Source organism: Dryobates pubescens, chromosome Z, assembly GCF_014839835.1.
Source record: "Dryobates pubescens isolate bDryPub1 chromosome Z, bDryPub1.pri, whole genome shotgun sequence".
In the NCBI taxonomy this organism is placed as follows: Eukaryota; Metazoa; Chordata; class Aves; order Piciformes; family Picidae; genus Dryobates; species Dryobates pubescens.
In genome coordinates this window covers 65,117,391-65,134,567 of record NC_071657.1, presented here as the reverse complement: position 1 = coordinate 65,134,567, position 17,177 = coordinate 65,117,391, and the positions used below count along the sequence as shown (strand labels likewise).

The following is a 17,177-nucleotide window of genomic DNA, read 5'->3' as shown; positions in this document are numbered from 1 at the left end:
GAAGAGAAGGCTCCCAGGAGACCTAATTGTGGCCTTCTGAGATCTAAAGGAGGTTACAAGAAAGCTGGGGAGGGACTTTTGAGGGTGTCAGGGAGTGACAGGACTCGGGGGGGATGGAGCAAAACTAGAAATGGGTAGATTCAGATTGGAGGTGAGGAAGAAGTTGTTCCCCATGAGGGTGGTGAGAGCCTGGCACAGGTTGCCCAGGGAGGTGGTGGAAGCCTCCTGCCTGGAGGGTTTTGCAGCCGGGCTGGCTGTGGCTGTGAGCAACCTGCTGCAGTGTGAGGTGTCCCTGCCCATGGCAGGGGGTTGGAACTGCATGATCCTTGAGATCCCTTCCAACCCTGGCAATTCTGATTCTATGACCTTGAAGAAGTCTGCCCTGTCATGTGTAGTACCACAAGGGGCAATGGTTTGAAATCAGAGAAGAGGAGGTTTAGATTGGATGTTAGGAAAAAGTTCTTTGCAATGAGGGTGGTTGACCATGGGAACAAGTTGCCCAGAGAGGTGGTTGAGGCCCCACCCCTGGAGATATTCAAGGTGAAGCTTGATGGGGCTCTGGGCAGCCTGGTCCAGTTGAGGATGTCCCTGTTCACTGCATGTGGGTTGGACTAGACGGCCTTTCGAGGTGCTTTCCAACACAGGTGATTCTATGATAATTCAGAAGCAATTTTACCCACTGGACTTTCTGAAAAATTGAATAGAGGCTTGATGAGAAAAATAGAAAAGATAACTTTCTATATGAAATAAAAACTATGCTGAAATAAGGACATAATGATGTCTTCATGACAACAACTACAAGAGAGATCTTGCAATTACACTATTACAGCCATTACCTTTGATTTTCCTTGATCTTGACTAACAATGATAAACATGCTGGGAAATGCTCACTTACAACAGCACAGCTTCAACAAAGCAAATCACACAGTTAAAAATGAGCACAGGCTCAAGTGAGGTAGGTACCTACTTATCTGCACCTATTTTAATATTCTCCCCTATTATATTGGTAATAGATATGTGACAATTCAAGCACAGGCTAATCATAATTAGACCAAATCAAACCACCCAAAAAAACCCCAACCAACTAAAAAAACCCCAAAAGCTAGACTAATTTTATTATGTGATGACGTGATGACAAGAATTTACCAGTGTCTTTAACAAGATCACTCCATTCCCAGCTGTAAACCTTACACAAGTGCTCCAAACTTGTGCAAAACTTTACACCTGGTGCTCCAAATGTTGTTTTGCTCTTTTGAGTGCTGGTGGTGGCTGTAGCTGCTCCTGGCTCCATATGCAAGTACAAGATGTTTGGCTGCTGGGGTAATGCTTTTGTGTTTCTTCATGACGGCACCACTGTGTTTTAGGAACTCAAGTTTTCTGCACTGGTCAAATACCCTTGGCATTGCTTTTCTTGGTGTTTTTTTTTGTGTTTGGGGAGGTTTTTTATTATGTTTTATTTAAGGCAGTGCATCTTTTTTTTGTTTCTTCAAAACTGCTTAGGTTTTGCCCTCCTCTCTTGGCTGCCTCATGAAAGAGAATGCAGTATCTCATTCTCTGAGCTCTAATTCTCTGAATATCAATATCTAGTCTCCTTTTCAGAAACACAACAGAGTTCTGGATGTGATAATCCAAATGGCATTTTGCTACTTCTTCAGTCTTTAAAGCATGTACTCAAAAGTACATGCTTTAAAGTACAAGAGTTAGTAACGTGACACTGGAACTCTAATAAATGCAGATTCTTTTTAAGCTTTCTATTAAGGAGAAATATTTCAGTGTAACTGACAAGAAAAGATTGTTGTTCAAGCAAGTTAAGCAACAATATTTGGTGTCTCAGGAACTGTGGTCCTGATGCAGAACAGGCCTCAATGCTTGTGCAAAGCTAATGCCAACTCTTCTCCCTGAAGATGACAAAAAGCAAGCTATAAATGATCTCACAGAAATGGTACCTCACAAAAATGAAGTGTTTATCCTCAAACAAATCACACAGACAGAGCAAAATGTTCAGTGAAACTCTAGCTTAGGGAACATGCTTTGCAGTTTTGCAGGAAAGATACCAACTCAATCCAACAAAAAAGCAAGGAGAGAGCCCAACCAGCCAAACCAGGAGAAAAAAAGAGGAAGACTGTTTCATATGCATCCATCATAAGAAAATCTATTGAAGCAAAAGCAAATAAACTCAAAAATGTAACTTAAGTGTCCTAAATAGATGCCAAGTAACATTCCAGTCATGTGAAACAGATTAACCAGGTTGGAAGAGACCTTCAAGATCATTGTGTCCAACCTATCACCCAACACCATCTGATCAACTAAACCATGGCACCAAGTGCCTCATCCAGGCTCTTCCTAAACACCTCCAGTGATGGTGACTCCACCACCTCCCTGGGCATCACATTCCAATGGCCAATCTCTCTTGCTGGGAAGAACTTCTTCCTAACATCCAGCCTGAATCTCCCCTGGCACAGCTTGAGACTGTGTCCTCTTGTTCTGGTGCTGGTTGCCTGGGAGAAGAGACCAACCCCCACCTGACTACAACCTGCCTTCAGGGAGCTGTAGACAGCAAGAATGTCCCCCCAGAGCCTCCTCTTCTCCAGGCTAAGCAACACCAGCTCCCTCAGTCTCTCCTCACAGGGCTGTGCTCCAGACCCCTCCCCAGCTTTGTTGCCCTTCTCTGGACACCTTCCAGCAACTCAACCTCTTTCCTAAACTGAGGAGCCCAGAACTGGACACAGGACTCGAGGTGCAGCCTAACCAGTGCAGTGTACAGGGGCAGAATGACCTCCCTGCTCCTGCTGGCCACACTGTTTCTGATGCAGGCCAGGATGCCACTGGCCTTCTTGGCCACCTGGGCACACTGCTGGCTCATGTTCAGCCTACTCTCAACCAGTACCCCCAGGTCCCTCTCTGCCTGGCTGCTCTCCAGCCACTCTGACCCCAGCCTGTAGCACTGCATGGGGTTGCTGTGGCCAATGTGCAGAACCTGGCACTTGGATGTGTTCAGTCTCCTGCCCTTGGACTCTGCCCATCTGTCCAGCCTGGCGAGGTCCCTCTGCAGAGCCTCTCTACCCTCCAGCAGATCAACTCCTGCCCCCAGCTTGCTGTTGTCTGCAAACTTACTGATGATGGATTCAATCCCCTCATCCAGATCATCAACAAAGATATTGAACAGGGTGGGGCCCAGCACTGATCCCTGGGGGACACCACTGGTGCCTGGCTGCCAGCTGGATGTGGCACCACTCATCACCACTCTCTGGGCTCAGCCTCCAGCCAGTTCCTAACCCAATGCAGTGTGCTCCATCCAAGCCATGGTCTGACAGTTTGCTGTGGGGGACAGTGTCAAAGGCCTTGCTGAAGTCCAGGCAGACTACATCCACAGCCTGCCCCACATCCACCAGGCAGTGTCTTCGTCATAGAAGGAGATCAGCTTGGTCAGGCAGGTGCAACTCACCAACTCACTACCAATCTGACAGCGTATGAATGCTAGACAAGCTCTAGGGTCTCACAACTCATGCCAGTGCAACAATGACATAGGATATGGAGCATGATAAAAAAACATGTGGGCAAAAGAACTGAATCCAGAGATCATTCTAAGCATGCAAAAAGCACTGATGAAAATCCTAAACCTCTTCCAAACAACAACCCTATTGGAAGCCCATCAACACTTCATAACTGCAAGCCTAGACCTGCAAAAGAGATGAAATTCTAAACAGGAATCAAACAACTTAACTTGAGTACTCAACAGAGCTGGTTAGAACTAGCCTTTGGAAGGTGGTAGATGGTTACATGAACAAAGGATACCACAGATGTGTGCTTCATCTCTTGTCTTTGCTGAAATAATTTAAGTTCATATCTACTAAAACTGATTTAAAAGAAGCAGCTGTGCATTTGCTTATTTCCACTGTTATACATGGCAAGTATTACCCAAGCAAGCAGCAGGTAAAGCTTTTGCACAGGGTACCTCAAGCAGAAGGGTTGTGTCTATGTAGTGCTAAAACAGACTTAGAAGAACTAGTATGGAAGGACAAGTCCACACTGCTCATCATTAGGACAAACACCCTCCATGGCCTGGATCTGCTGAACAGAGCTGTTTCCTCAGAAATTATTATCTTCCAAGTGAGACACCCATGCAAGCACTTTCACTACCTTAAAAGTGAAGACTAAACCTCTCTTCCTTCCTTACATTTCCTTTGTTCCATATCCAGCACCACTGGACTGTGTCTGCACTATCTGTAGAGTTTCCTGTCTGGGAAATTTGGTCTCGTACATCTTTCTTCTTCCTTTCCTAAGGAAAGGAGGACAAGGAGGGACATCTCTGTTCCTCATCCCTCACTCCTTTTCTTGCCACTAAGCAGCATCCTAGTTTTAGGAAAAGCTTGTCTGCATCCTGTTTTAACTTACTTACTTTTATTCCATCCAGTTAGCATGCTGTATGAAATGTCAGTCTTGTTAACTGCTGCATGATACCACAAGCCACAGAAAAATCATGAAGATGAAGAGTCGTATCAAAGAATACCTACTGAGAAGAGCAGCTGAAGCACAGCTAGACAGCATTCTCTCTGAGCTTGAGAAAAACCTCTGGCTTCCTTAACCTTCATCTACTTTGGAGGTTTGAACTCTTTTGTATATATTGAAACAGAATCAAGACTTAAAAGGATCTTAATTTCAACCTAAAGGGACCATCTTATGACATTAACCATTGAAAAGCTGGTAGCATTTTCACAGCTACTGATTGACTTAATAAAATGGAATTGGATTAAACAATTAAAGTAAGCATATTTTAAAAGGAAGCAAGAACCCACATAAATATTTTTATATGTGGTTGCATATTCACACTATCCCCTTACAAATCTGAATTCCTAGGAAGTCGTTCTGGCCCTGCACACTGCACTGGTTAGGACACATCTCAAGTCCTCTGCCCAGTTCTGGGCCCCTCAGTTTAGGAAAGATGTTGAGCTGCTGGAAGGTGTCCAGAGAAGGGCAACAAAGCTGGGGAGGGGTCTGGAGCACAGCCCTGTGAGGAGAGGCCGAGGGAGCTGGGGTTGCTTAGCCTGGAGAAGAGAAGGCTCAGAGGAGACCTTCTTGCCCTCTACAACTCCCTGAAGGGAGGCTGTATCCAGGTGGGGGTTGGTCTCTTCTCCCAGGCACCCAGCACCAGAACAAGAGGACACAATCTCAAGCCATGCCAGGGGAGGTTCAGACTGGATGTTAGGAAGAAATTCTACAGAGAGAGAGAGAGAGATTGGCCACTGGGATGTGCTGCCCAGGGAGGTGGCATTGGAGATGTTTAAGGAAGAGACTTGATGGGGTGCTTGATGCCATGCTTTAGTTGATTGGGTGGTGTTGGACACAATGATCTTGAAGGTCTCTTCCAACCTGGTCTATTCTATTCTATTCTATTCTATTCTATTCTATTCCATTCCATTCCATTCCATTCCATTCCATTCTATTCCAAATTTGAAGTTTCACTCTCTGTTATTTTCATAGTATGTATCTGTAGCCTGCAACTGTTTGATACCAAGTCACAAGCTTAATTTTAATACTTACCAAGTTGGTTAAGCTTCTAAAAGCAAAACACATTCTGACATCACTATGATCAGTAGAACAGGGAAAAACAAGTGCAAAGTTTGCTGCCTTGTGAGCATCAGTGATGGATAACTACAGAACCTGAAGCCCATTTTTAATTTATTGGTTTGGCAATACATATATTCTGATAAATTCAAAGAAATATTAAAGCAAACAAAAAAATAACAATTCATACCTGGCATGTTCCTGAACTCCAACAATCTCTACTTCACTATCAGAAGAGGTGATATTAATTTCTTCAGTGATCTGGGCATTACCAGAAGAGGTTTTGTCACTCACAATGAAGCCTGGATCCAAGTGACCTTCAAATGGGGGAGATGAAAACACAGCCCATGTTCAACAGCTTACACAACTCACAAATCATCTGAAATAGGAATTTTTGAAGCTAACCAAAAATTAAAGGGGGGGGGGGAAGGGGGTGGGGGGAAGGGGGGGGAGGGGCAGGGAGGGTACTGAAACACTGAGATTGGAACATATTATTAGACCAAGTTAACCAAACTCCAGTACACCACCTGATTCAGAATCACTCCTGCACTTCTCTAGCAGCTCTCATGACAGTGTTATCACGCAAATGTGAACAAAATCCAACTATTGCCTCCAGGACATGATGTACACAGATGTGACAGTGTGTCCTAATATGACTTCTCACTTAGATAAAGCTTATGTTGTTATTCTAATGTTCACAGAGACCACACTCTACGTTCAGTTGTTGCAAAAGCAAAGAAAGACCCTTGGTGCAACACCTGATCATGGATAGCAAAGAAAGGAAACCTGTATGCTGTCATGTACCAGAATGGGATGGGATGGGATGGGATGGGATGGGATGGGATGGGATGGGATGGGATGGGATGGGATGGGATGGGATGGGATGGGACGGGACGGGACGGGACCAGGCTGGAAGAGACCTTCAAGATTATCGCGTCCAACCCATCAACCAATCCAACACCACCTAATCAACTAACCCACGGCACCAAGCCCATCAACCCCATCAAGTCTCCTGAACACCTTCAATGATGGTGACTCCACCACCTCCCCAGGCAGCCCATTCCAATGGGCAATCACTCTCTCTCTGTAGAACTTCTTACTAACATCCAGCCTAAACCTCCCCTGGCACAGCTTCAGATGTGTCCTCTTGTTCTGGTGATGGTTGCCTGCCTCTGCCTGTCTACAACCTCCCTTAAGGTAGTTGTAGAGAGCAAGAAGGTGTCCTCTTCTCCAGGCTAAGCAACCCCAGCTCCCTCAGCCTCTCCTCACAGGGCTGTGCTCCAAACCCCTCCCCAGCTTCATTGCCCTTCTCTGGACACCTTCCAGCAACTCAACCTCCTTCCTAAACTGAGGGGCCCAGAACTGGACACAGGACTCAAGGTGTGGCCTAACCAGTGCAGTGTACAGGGGCAGAATGACCTCCCTGCTCCTGCTGGCCACACTGTTCCTGATGCAGGCCAGGATGCCATTGGCCCTCTTGGCTGCCTGGCTCATGTTCAGCCTACCATTGACCAGTACCCCCAGGGTCCCTCTCTACCTGGCTGCTCTCCAGCCACTCTGACCCCAACCTGTAGCACTGCATGGGGTTGCTGTGGCCAATGTGCAGAACCTGGCACCTAGATGTGTTCAATCTCCTGCCCTTGGACTCTGCCCATCTGTCCAGCCTGTCGAAGTCCCTCTGCAGAGCCTCTCTGCCCTCCAGCAGATCAACTCCTGCCCCCAGCTTGGTGTCATCTGCAAATTTACTGATGATGGACTCAATGCCCTCATCCAGATCATCAATGAAGATGTTAAAGAACATGGGGCCCAGCACTGATCCTTGGGGACTGGCAGCCAGCTGGCTGTGGCACCATTCACCACCACTCTCTGGGCTCAGCCTCCAGCCAGTTCCTAACCCAGCTCAAAGAGCTGCTGTCCAAGCCATGGGCTGACAGCTTGGCCAGGAGTTTGCTGTGGGGAACGGTGTCAAAGGCCTTGCTGAAGTCCAGGCAGACTACATCCACAGCCTGCCCCACATCCACCAGGCACTCACCTGATCATAGAAGGAGATCAGGTTGGTCAGGCAGGACCTGCCCTTCCTGAATCCATGCTGATCCCTTGACCATCCTGTAACTGCTGTGTGATTGCACTCAAGATGACCTGTTCCATCATCTTTCCTGGCACTGAGGTCAGGCTGACAGGGCTGGAATTCCCTGGCTCATCCAACTGGCCCTACTTGCGGATGGGTTTGCAACTTTTTAAAGTAAAAAACCACAAGATTTGTCAGCTGAATATCAATCACAGACTCACAGAATTGTTTGGGTTGGAAGGGACCTCCAAAGTCCATCTCATCCAAAGCCTCTGCAGTGAGCTGGGACAGCCTCTATTAGATCAGGTTGCCCAGAGCCCTGTCGAGCCTCACCTTCAATGTCTCCAAGGATGGGGCCCCAGCTACCTCCCTGGGCAACCTGTTCCAATGTTCCACTACCCTCATGGTAAAAAAATTGTTCGTAATATCCAACCTAAATCTACTCTTTGCTAATCACAAACCATTGTTCTTCATCCTATCCCTACAGGCCTTTGCAAACAGTCCCTTTCCATCCTTCTTGTAGGCCTTCTTCAGGTGCTGGCAGGCCACTCCCAGGTCTCCCCAGAATCTTCTGCTATCCAGGCTGAACCCCAGCTCACTCAGCCTGTCCTCACAGGAGGTGTTCCAGCCCCCTGATCATTTTTGTGGCCCCACACCATCAGGTCCATGTTCTTCTTGTGTGTAGGGCATCAGAGCTGGATGCAGTACTCTGGGTCTTAACCAGAGCTGGCCATGCTTCTTCCAAGGCAGCCTTCTCCCAACCTTACAGTACAGCTGAACACTCCTTGGCAAAATCACTGACTGACAGAAAGCCCCAGAATGGGTCACAGGTATTTCTTTAAAAGTGGCTAGGTATACTGTGACACATGACATGGAGGTGTCAGAGGCTTTGATCCACGTGCTGGCAATGCAAACTGTGAGCTTCATGTGTTCACTGCCCCAGTGACTCACCTTGGCCTGCTCCTGAATGTCACTGCTGCTACAGCACATGCAGATGAACAGCAGCATGATCCTTAGTCATCAGTTCATGCAGGGCAGTATGGACCTCAACCTGCCTTAACACGCTGTACTAATGATAGATTACTGTTCTGCACCCTTTGCTAGACAAGGTAATGTCCGGCAGAGGGGAAAAACAGAGCAATTCTTAAACAGCCCACAAAAGAAGGACCAGATATGTAAAAGAGAGCCTCAAAAGAACAGTGTATTGCCATGGCTTTAAGTTCAGACAACAAAAAGATGGATTAGCAGAAGAGAAACCATGATTAGCTGAGTCAATGTTGCAACAGTATTGCTGAATGCAAATCAGAACCACAGCATGCAGAGAGATTCACAGCCTCTGGCCACACAAACTTCATGCCTAATAACATGACTGCACTGTTAATTTCTTTGCATGAGCATTAGGATGATGCCCAAAGGAGATGTTTTGTTTGCCCTACAACTTCAGAGCTTGCAAAAACAGCCCGAAATACTTGCTCATGTACACAAATGTGACAGTTTGTCCTCATAAGATGTTTCACTTATGGTGTTATTCTCCCACAGGAACACACTGTTTAGTATCTGTTACACTAGATACTGGGGTTCAAATATGCAGTCCTGGACATGGTTAAGAAAAGGCTGACTAGTTGGACTTGATGATCTTAGAGGTATTCTCCTACTGAAACAACTCTATGATCCTATGAAATGCAGAAGTGTGCTGAGACTACTGGGTTCTGGGGCACGGTGTACGCAGAAAGAAAAAGAGATTGGTCCTTTCAGACACTGGCGGCAGCACCAGGAGCAAATTTGTCTGGACATGTTCCCACAGGCTCAGGGATTAATTATTTTCTTGAAGTTTTCCAGTTTTCCTTTACCTGGCAACCTCTTCCTTGGAAACGGAAGGAAGACAAATGTCTACCCACGCTGCAGCACTGTACTCAGAAAGTGGAATAAAGCTTGGTAAGAAACATTACTTTATATTTCCTTACACTCCTCTGAAACACCAGTCCATTAGTACTATATAAAAAGGACAATATCAGCTGTTCTAATAATTCAATAGATTACATAATTAAGGAGTGCACTTGTTAGGATTCACATGGCTTTGTTAGGATTCTCAAGCTGCCCCAGGGGAAGTTTAGGCTGGAGGTGAGGAGAAAGTCCTTCCCAAAAAGAGGAATTGGCCATTGGGATGTGCTGCCCAGGGAGGTGGTGGAGTCACCATCACTGGAGGTGTTCAAAAAAGGATTGGATGTGGCACTTGGTGCCATGGTTTGGTTGGTGTTGGGTGATAGGTTGACTTGATGATCTCTGAGGTCTTTTCTAACCTTGTAGATTCTATGATTCTATGAAAATTCAATAGCTAACTATCAGCCAGGTGCCATCCTGCTAACAAAACCAGTGGGCTTGGAAAACGCTGGCCAGTTTCAAACAGGCTGGAACAACATCCAGCCACAGATCACAGTGAAAATAACACAGCAGAGATTCTCATATTGAAAGAACAGATTCACCTGCTTTATAACCACAGAACAGCTCTTTCAAAATCAGCCACATACTTTTGTTTCTTCCAGGCACTGAAAAGCAGCTCAGAACCACCCAGACACTTTGGAGGTAGCTTCCCTTTGGCAGGCTTTTGTTTGGACAACACAGAATGAAACAAAAAACTGCCATGAAGCACTACTGCAGGTAAAGCTCCAGGTCTTATGTATCCACCATCACTAGAGGTGTTTAAGAGCGGACTGGATGAGGCGCTTGGTGCCATGGTTTAGCTGATCAGATGGTGTTGGGTGATAGGTTGGACTCAATGATCCCAAAGGTCTTTTCCAACCTGGTTAATTGTACTCTATTCTAAAAATCTTAACATGTCTATTGAAAAATGAGTGGAGAGGAAGGCAGTGTGTTGGCATACAAAGCTATGTATGGGATAAAGTCAACTGGAAATATCCTATGCATTGAAAACACAGTGGCATTTCATGTTGCTGTTTAACTCCCTTTATTAGTGAAGAGCCATAAACATTTAGTGAGGCTGAACAACTTTCATGAGCTGCATAAACTTCTCTGAATTCCTCCACAGCATTTTTGCTCTTTCTTTTTTGAAGGAAATTTCTTTGCTGTCAGTTGATGGCAAGACCATTTACAGTGTTTTCACCCTTCATCTCTACCTCATGCTGGCCTGTTCAGTTTTCTAGGGTATGTTAGAAATGCAGATGGAATACAAGAATAGTTAATGCTTGTATTTCAGAGAAATAAAGACATATACAAAAGAGACAAAAAAGACACAGACAGGCAATTACAACACTTAAAATGGGATTATGATGATGGTGGCATGGGTTATCATAACCAACCATTCAGTAATAAGCTTAGCTCACTTTTTTTTCTTTCCTTAATTAAAAAAAACCCAAACCCAAAACTAAGTTCCAGGAACTAATTAGAGGGAAAAGAAGGAGAAAAAATAATAATTAACAAAATTAGTGTCAAAGAATTCATTGCAGGAATCTTTGTCAATTTTTATCAGTTGTGTTTTGGAATTAATGTCAGACTTTGTTAACAGGCACCTATTCCGGTTTACTGCAAAATCCACACAAGGAGCTTTTAAAGTTGTATAAACTATAAAAATACTAATAGCAGGGAAAAAAAAAAGGAAGCAGCACTGAGTTAGTTAAACAAATACAAGAAGAGGGAAATTACACAAACCTGCATCAGCATTCAGTTTATCTAGCAGCCCTCTGGCTCTCCAGGTAGATGCTGAGTCTTGATTTGCTAAAGAATTACTGTGCTCTTGAACTACTGCAGCCGCCAACAGATTGTCCACATTTACCACTTCTGGGTCTGAATTTGTGTCTGATATATCATAGTGAGCTACAACTGGAGGTCCATCTGCAGGGGGAGAGCAAAGCAACGTGGATTAGAAGTCAGCATACAGTGAAAGAAAACTTCAGAAGCACAAATAATTTCTTTAAGGATTACTGCGACCTCCTACATGAGGCTCTTAAAGACCATAAATTGTATGAATTATTAAAGTTCAGTTAATTAACATAATTTGTGGTTACAGAGACATTTTAAGCTTTGTATACACAGAAGACACAAATGTCAGAAAACCATGTTTATCAGTGTATCAGCTATTTGTGTATCCTCTTTTACATTAACACATAAACATCTCCATGTCTGACAGTGTCACATTTACAATCTTGAAAGGGTAAAAACCTTCAGTTTAAAATAAAAAATAGTAAGTTACAGGACATTAAATTTGGCAAGACATTTCCCTAGAGAATTTTACAAGACTTCTGTGACAGCTCACATTACTCTGGGGCTGACTGAATAAAACTAACTCGTGATATGACTGGTCCAGTAACAATACATTTACCATTAGGCAGCGCTCCTTTCGTAACATTCACCTGTCAAGGGCAGTGGAAATCTTTTAACTGGCAATGTGTTTTGGTGTTGTCTTTTTAAGATCAAGAACAACATGAAACAAAACTACAATGTGCAGTGACAAATATGCTTTTAATTCAATGACAATCATACCCATTTTTGGACACCGAACTGAAAGGGGGAGAGAAAACTGCTTACATGATTCTGAAATCTGTTCTTGAGGAATAACAAAAGCCTATTTCTAGTCTATTTTAACAGGATGGACTATTTTCTTGTGAGGAATGAGAAACACTTGAAAAGCATTCTAGAAACAGAAAAGGCTCAGGAAAAAAAAAAAAAGGAAAAAAGTCAAATTCAAGACAAGGATTAATGTGGAAGCAAAGAGTAAATGGAAAAATACTGTAATTCTGAAAGGATGCACAATTTAAGTCAAATGCCTCGTCACAGCTACAGCTTTTTGACTCAGAGTGGAGTAAAGTGGTTGGAGTTCCCACTTCCCCAGTGGCAGAATCAAAACTTTCTTTGGGCTTTGTCTACAAAAATGAGTATGAAAGAGAAAAACAGGCTGGGCCAAAGCTCAGCTGCTTTGCTACTGCAGTTCTTTCTAAGTCCAAGGAAGTTTTAACAGTTGAGTGTCTGGAGATTTTTGTTATGGGTATGATACCTAGTGGTTGTAACCTGTATGGGATAATATGCAATAAAGTGTTTAGGAAGATAGGACAGTCAGAATTACAGAATGACTACAGAAATATTTTAAAGCCACAAAGAATTAAATGAAAAAAAAAATTCAGGAAAGATTAGTTTATTTTAGGAATCTTAAGTGGCTACTGAAGGCAGAAAAGACCACAATGAACTTAAAAGCTTCAAATTTAGTTTCCTGAAAAGCTGTTTCTATTGAGGCTCTTAAGAGTGGTGCTTTGTTTTATGTGGGTTTGTAACTTGGTCCCTGAAACACGATTAAACTCACTGTTTCTCTGACTAGCAACACACTTCTTTGAAGAGTGACCACATTGCTTAAGCTGTACTAAAGATCAGCTCTGCAACACCATATGAAGAAATTTACAAAGCACTGCTGATCAGACCTGCCTCCAAAACAACACTTTCATTAAAAAAAAAAAAAAAAAAGATTTATATTACAAACTTAAAACAGACCTGACAAAAATAAATGGGTAGTTAAATGCCAATGTATTAAAGACCAAACTGTTTGCAACATGAAACACTGATGATGAGGACTGAAAAAGATGTCCTGGCAATCAACTGCAAAGCAATCTTCCTCTTTTTCAAACAGCAGTTATAAACCAATGGACTACCCAGTTCAGAATTAAGCTGGCTGATGTTTAGTTAATTATTTGTGAAGGCCAGTGGTTAAGTTACATGCAGAAGTTACAACTGGAGCAGATCATGAGAGGCCTGCTTTCTTTCAGTCTTCTCATCAGAGCTCAGCGTGGACATATATAATGTGATCAAAATAAACAGTCGAGTGCAGAAGATACGAGGGTCAAGTACAATATTGACTATTTGACCATTTTTTTCCACAGGTTAACTAAAATTTCAGGAACTGTGTACTGCTCTTTCAGGTGTTTGTTTCTCTCACTTCTTACTAAGATCTCCAAAAGCAGAAGCAAAATTTTGTTTTAGGTAGACGTGTCTACACAAGTAGAATCATATTTGGACAAAAGGCACCAATAGTCTCAAGTCAAAATTGTACCACTCCTACATGTATAATCATGCAAAAATGTATAATAAATGTATATACATGCAGAGTGATATTCTCATCACCTACCCATAGAAATAACTTGTGTGAAAGTCTTCATCAGTAGAAAATACAAGCATAAACTTGTTATCTGTAGCTCCACTCTTGTATCTTCCACACTTCCAAACAGCACACCTTATAACTTAGCTTAAATTTAGTATACATCAAACAGACAAAAATATTTTCAATATAATTTACATACTGTAATTATATTTGTCAGTGTAATAGCCACCAATTTAACAGTCTGGAAAAAACAAGCTGCCTATCTGCAGAGCAATCACAGCAGGGATCTATTTTTGCTTTCCTCGGCCTTGCCTTTCAGGATAAGATTTGTAAATGAGAGGCCCCTGACATGAGCAATATCCACACCTATCAGCAGTAAATGACCAGTGAGGCAACAGGGATGATGCTAAAACAAATCCTAGGATTCCCAGCATGAATAAAAGAATAATTAGACAATAAACATCTACATGTGTTTAAAGGGAGAAAAGAAATAGAAAACCCAACACAAACCAAACAGTAAGTGAATCAGTAAGTAAGTTGCAGACAACGAGATGAGAGTTGCAGCAAAGGCATGTAAAAAATTCCTCCAAAAGCCCTGTTCTAAAAAGCCAGTTTCTTTTTCAGTGCTACAGGAACAGGACAGGAGGGTTTAATTTGGAAATAAATAATATTTCTCTAGCCAACTATGTAATCATCTGATGATGGTGATGCAAAGTGAATGTGTGGTGCCAAGAAATAAGGACAACTGGCTTCAGTTAGGAAATAAGTGAAAAAATGCTTTCAGATTGAAAGGCCAAAAGGATTAACTCCTGCCATAGATGCAGTTTATCATCATTTCTTTCTTAGAAAGTCACTCATGTCACTGACTGCAACAGGATTTCAACAGAGAGAAAAGCAGACACCAAAACAAAGCATGCCAGAATCAAAATTCAATGTTGCAGAGTGAGGAGGTTCCCTGGTCAGTAATTTAAACAATCTGTTTCAGCAAATTTGCATCTTTTGAGAAGCCAGTGTAGCTGGAAGACTTACATTTTTCCCTAGTGATAAGCTTTAATTAATTTCTAAAGCCTGCTTTTTGCTGAAAGTCAGCAGCAAAATACAGCTGTTGACATTCAGTATTAACCAGGGAGGGGAAGACTGTTTTGGTTTTTTTTGTTTTGTTTAGGATTTTTTCAAAAGAATTCAGAGGCAGAGGTCACCATGGGGACAGCTTCCAAATGTCCAATTGTCCCTTCATTTACACATCGCATCAAAATGAGTTCTGCTGAGCAACAGAATCCGAAGACACGTACACAAAACCCCCATGCTTTCATGTCAAGCTTTACATTTACAATTCAACAGTTCATCTGCTAGCCACTCCCATGCTTTTCACAGAGCCACATCTCAACATGCAGTGGGTGTAAACAGCACTGCGAGAGCCACACTCCTAATACCCCTTAATTTATCCTAGAGGTAGCACAAACGAAAACAGGGAATCAACTGTAAAACTCTAGGCTGTATGTTAAAAGCAGAGAACCTGTAGGAAAGCACCATACCTCTGTGATGCCACAGCTGTGTACCAATGCACAGTAGTACCTTGTCAGAGGAAATCAAAGATAATAGCTAGCATAACCTGAATGAGGAATTTTGTCCTTTTAAGTCATTATTTCTCTTCAGATTTCTTCAATTTAAGCTGGCAGTGCCAAGCTCATCACCTAAATGCCCTCCCACTGCAGCCAGAGACAGGAACTTCAGAATCAAGTGATCTCAGCGTGGAAACTGCAGCCTAAGCATCACCTTCCTTCCCTCCCCAGTAAACAGAAAGAGGTTAGACAAGCACTGCAGACAAGGCACACCTAACTTTTACTCTGCTAAAGTGCACTCCTGCATTAGGGAGAGAATATTTTCTCTACAAGTAAAGGGCAAATTAAAAAATCTCTGGAGAACCATCCCAATTGAAATTATTTCAAAAGCCAAAGACTAATTTTGGGGGTCAGAAACACCCTCTGGCTGTGCAATGCGCAGCATCTTTGCAATGGAGCCTTATTTAGGTGTAAGTAGCACCCTAAGCTTCAAAACACAGAACATGTACAATAGTAATAGCAGTAATTATAGCACATCATTCTTACAAAAAGCTTTGCATTAGTGGATCTCAAAGATGTCCCAAGTGGTTATTAACCTCCTTTTGCCTATGGGGGAAACTGAGGCAAGCAGAGATTTGCAGCCTGCTCAAGGCTAACAAGCAGAGGAGGTCATCTTTGCTGAAAATACTCCCCTCAAATTACTAAGCTATTCTTAACTGGCCAAATTATTAAGGAGTTTAAAAATAGCGTTTAGGAATGCACTCTTGAAACATGCAAAAACTAGAAAGGCAACACACAAAGCCACCTAAGGAACCACAAGCCCAAGAAGACAAGGTTCCAGCCTCACCTTTGCACACTGACTCTGCAAGCAGGCACTGCTCTGTCTCAATCTCAGTACTTGAAACTAAATTGCATTTATTTTTATATACAAAAGGGACTGTTGAGACATTTTAACATAATAAAAGATCTAAGACTGCCCTCATTTACACTTGACAAATTTGAGGCATAACTCCATTTACTTTAAGATTAAGCAAAATATATAATGGACTTCAATACCTATATAAATTTTAAGTTCAGATGATCATTACAACTATTGAAACAATAATATTTTATGAAACAAAGCCTGTAAGATTCACCTTAAGTGGCCTGCCAAAATAATTTTTACAGTAGACACACCAGTAAGTTTGATCTAAAAAGAAAGGGTTCTATACAAGACTACAGGCTGAATTTACAGCCTCTTTGTTCCAGGTAAACAATACAAACCTGGTACTACTCAAAAACACAATCCAGAGCTGTAATTTCATAAAGTACAACTCAGATGGCATAAACTACCTGAACCCTACAACAATTCCCAAAGAGTGATGGGGGAGCAGGAAATTTGTGCTTTCTTATGCTGTTGAGCAACATGAAACACTTCATTACTATTTTTATTCATTTATTTATTCCAGGTTACAGTAGTTACATTGCAAAATGTACAGGGTGAGGCAAAGAATACTACATAGTAATTACAACAGAAAAACAACAGTAGTGTAACAACATTCTCTCCAAAATCATAAAGTGAACAAGAAGTTATTGATGAATCAACTTTACTTGCATTTTCCTTCATTTCACACAGTAAAGCTTTCTCTCTTTTTTTGTTTGGTGTGTTCTGTTTGTTTTTCACAATAAGAAACTAAACAAAGCCAAAACAAGGTGATCAAATCAGTATCTGTTCTCAGACTAAATCACTTTCAATATGTCACATCGAAGGAGGTCTCAGAAATTCAAGTCTTGCTGATCAACATTCAATCCTTCAGGCTTTTGATGATTAGATGGAAAATACACTGTTCTACCAAATTATGTATAAAGACATCATAAAGTCTTCTTTGTTGTGCGTTAAGCA

At 42.6% G+C, this 17,177-nt stretch overlaps 1 protein-coding gene across 1 annotated transcript in view; it reads right to left on the bottom strand.

Moving 5' to 3' along the window:
* ARK2N (arkadia (RNF111) N-terminal like PKA signaling regulator 2N) overlaps nt 1–17,177 on the bottom strand; it is a 32,086-nt gene that overhangs the window by 1,524 nt on the left and 13,385 nt on the right. The window contains exons 2-3 of the mRNA XM_009905072.2: nt 11,300–11,482; nt 5,756–5,882 (exon numbers count right to left, since the gene is read on the bottom strand). Of these exons, the coding sequence (XP_009903374.1) occupies nt 5,756–5,882; nt 11,300–11,482 (310 nt within the window). The remainder of the gene's footprint in view (nt 1–5,755; nt 5,883–11,299; nt 11,483–17,177) is intronic.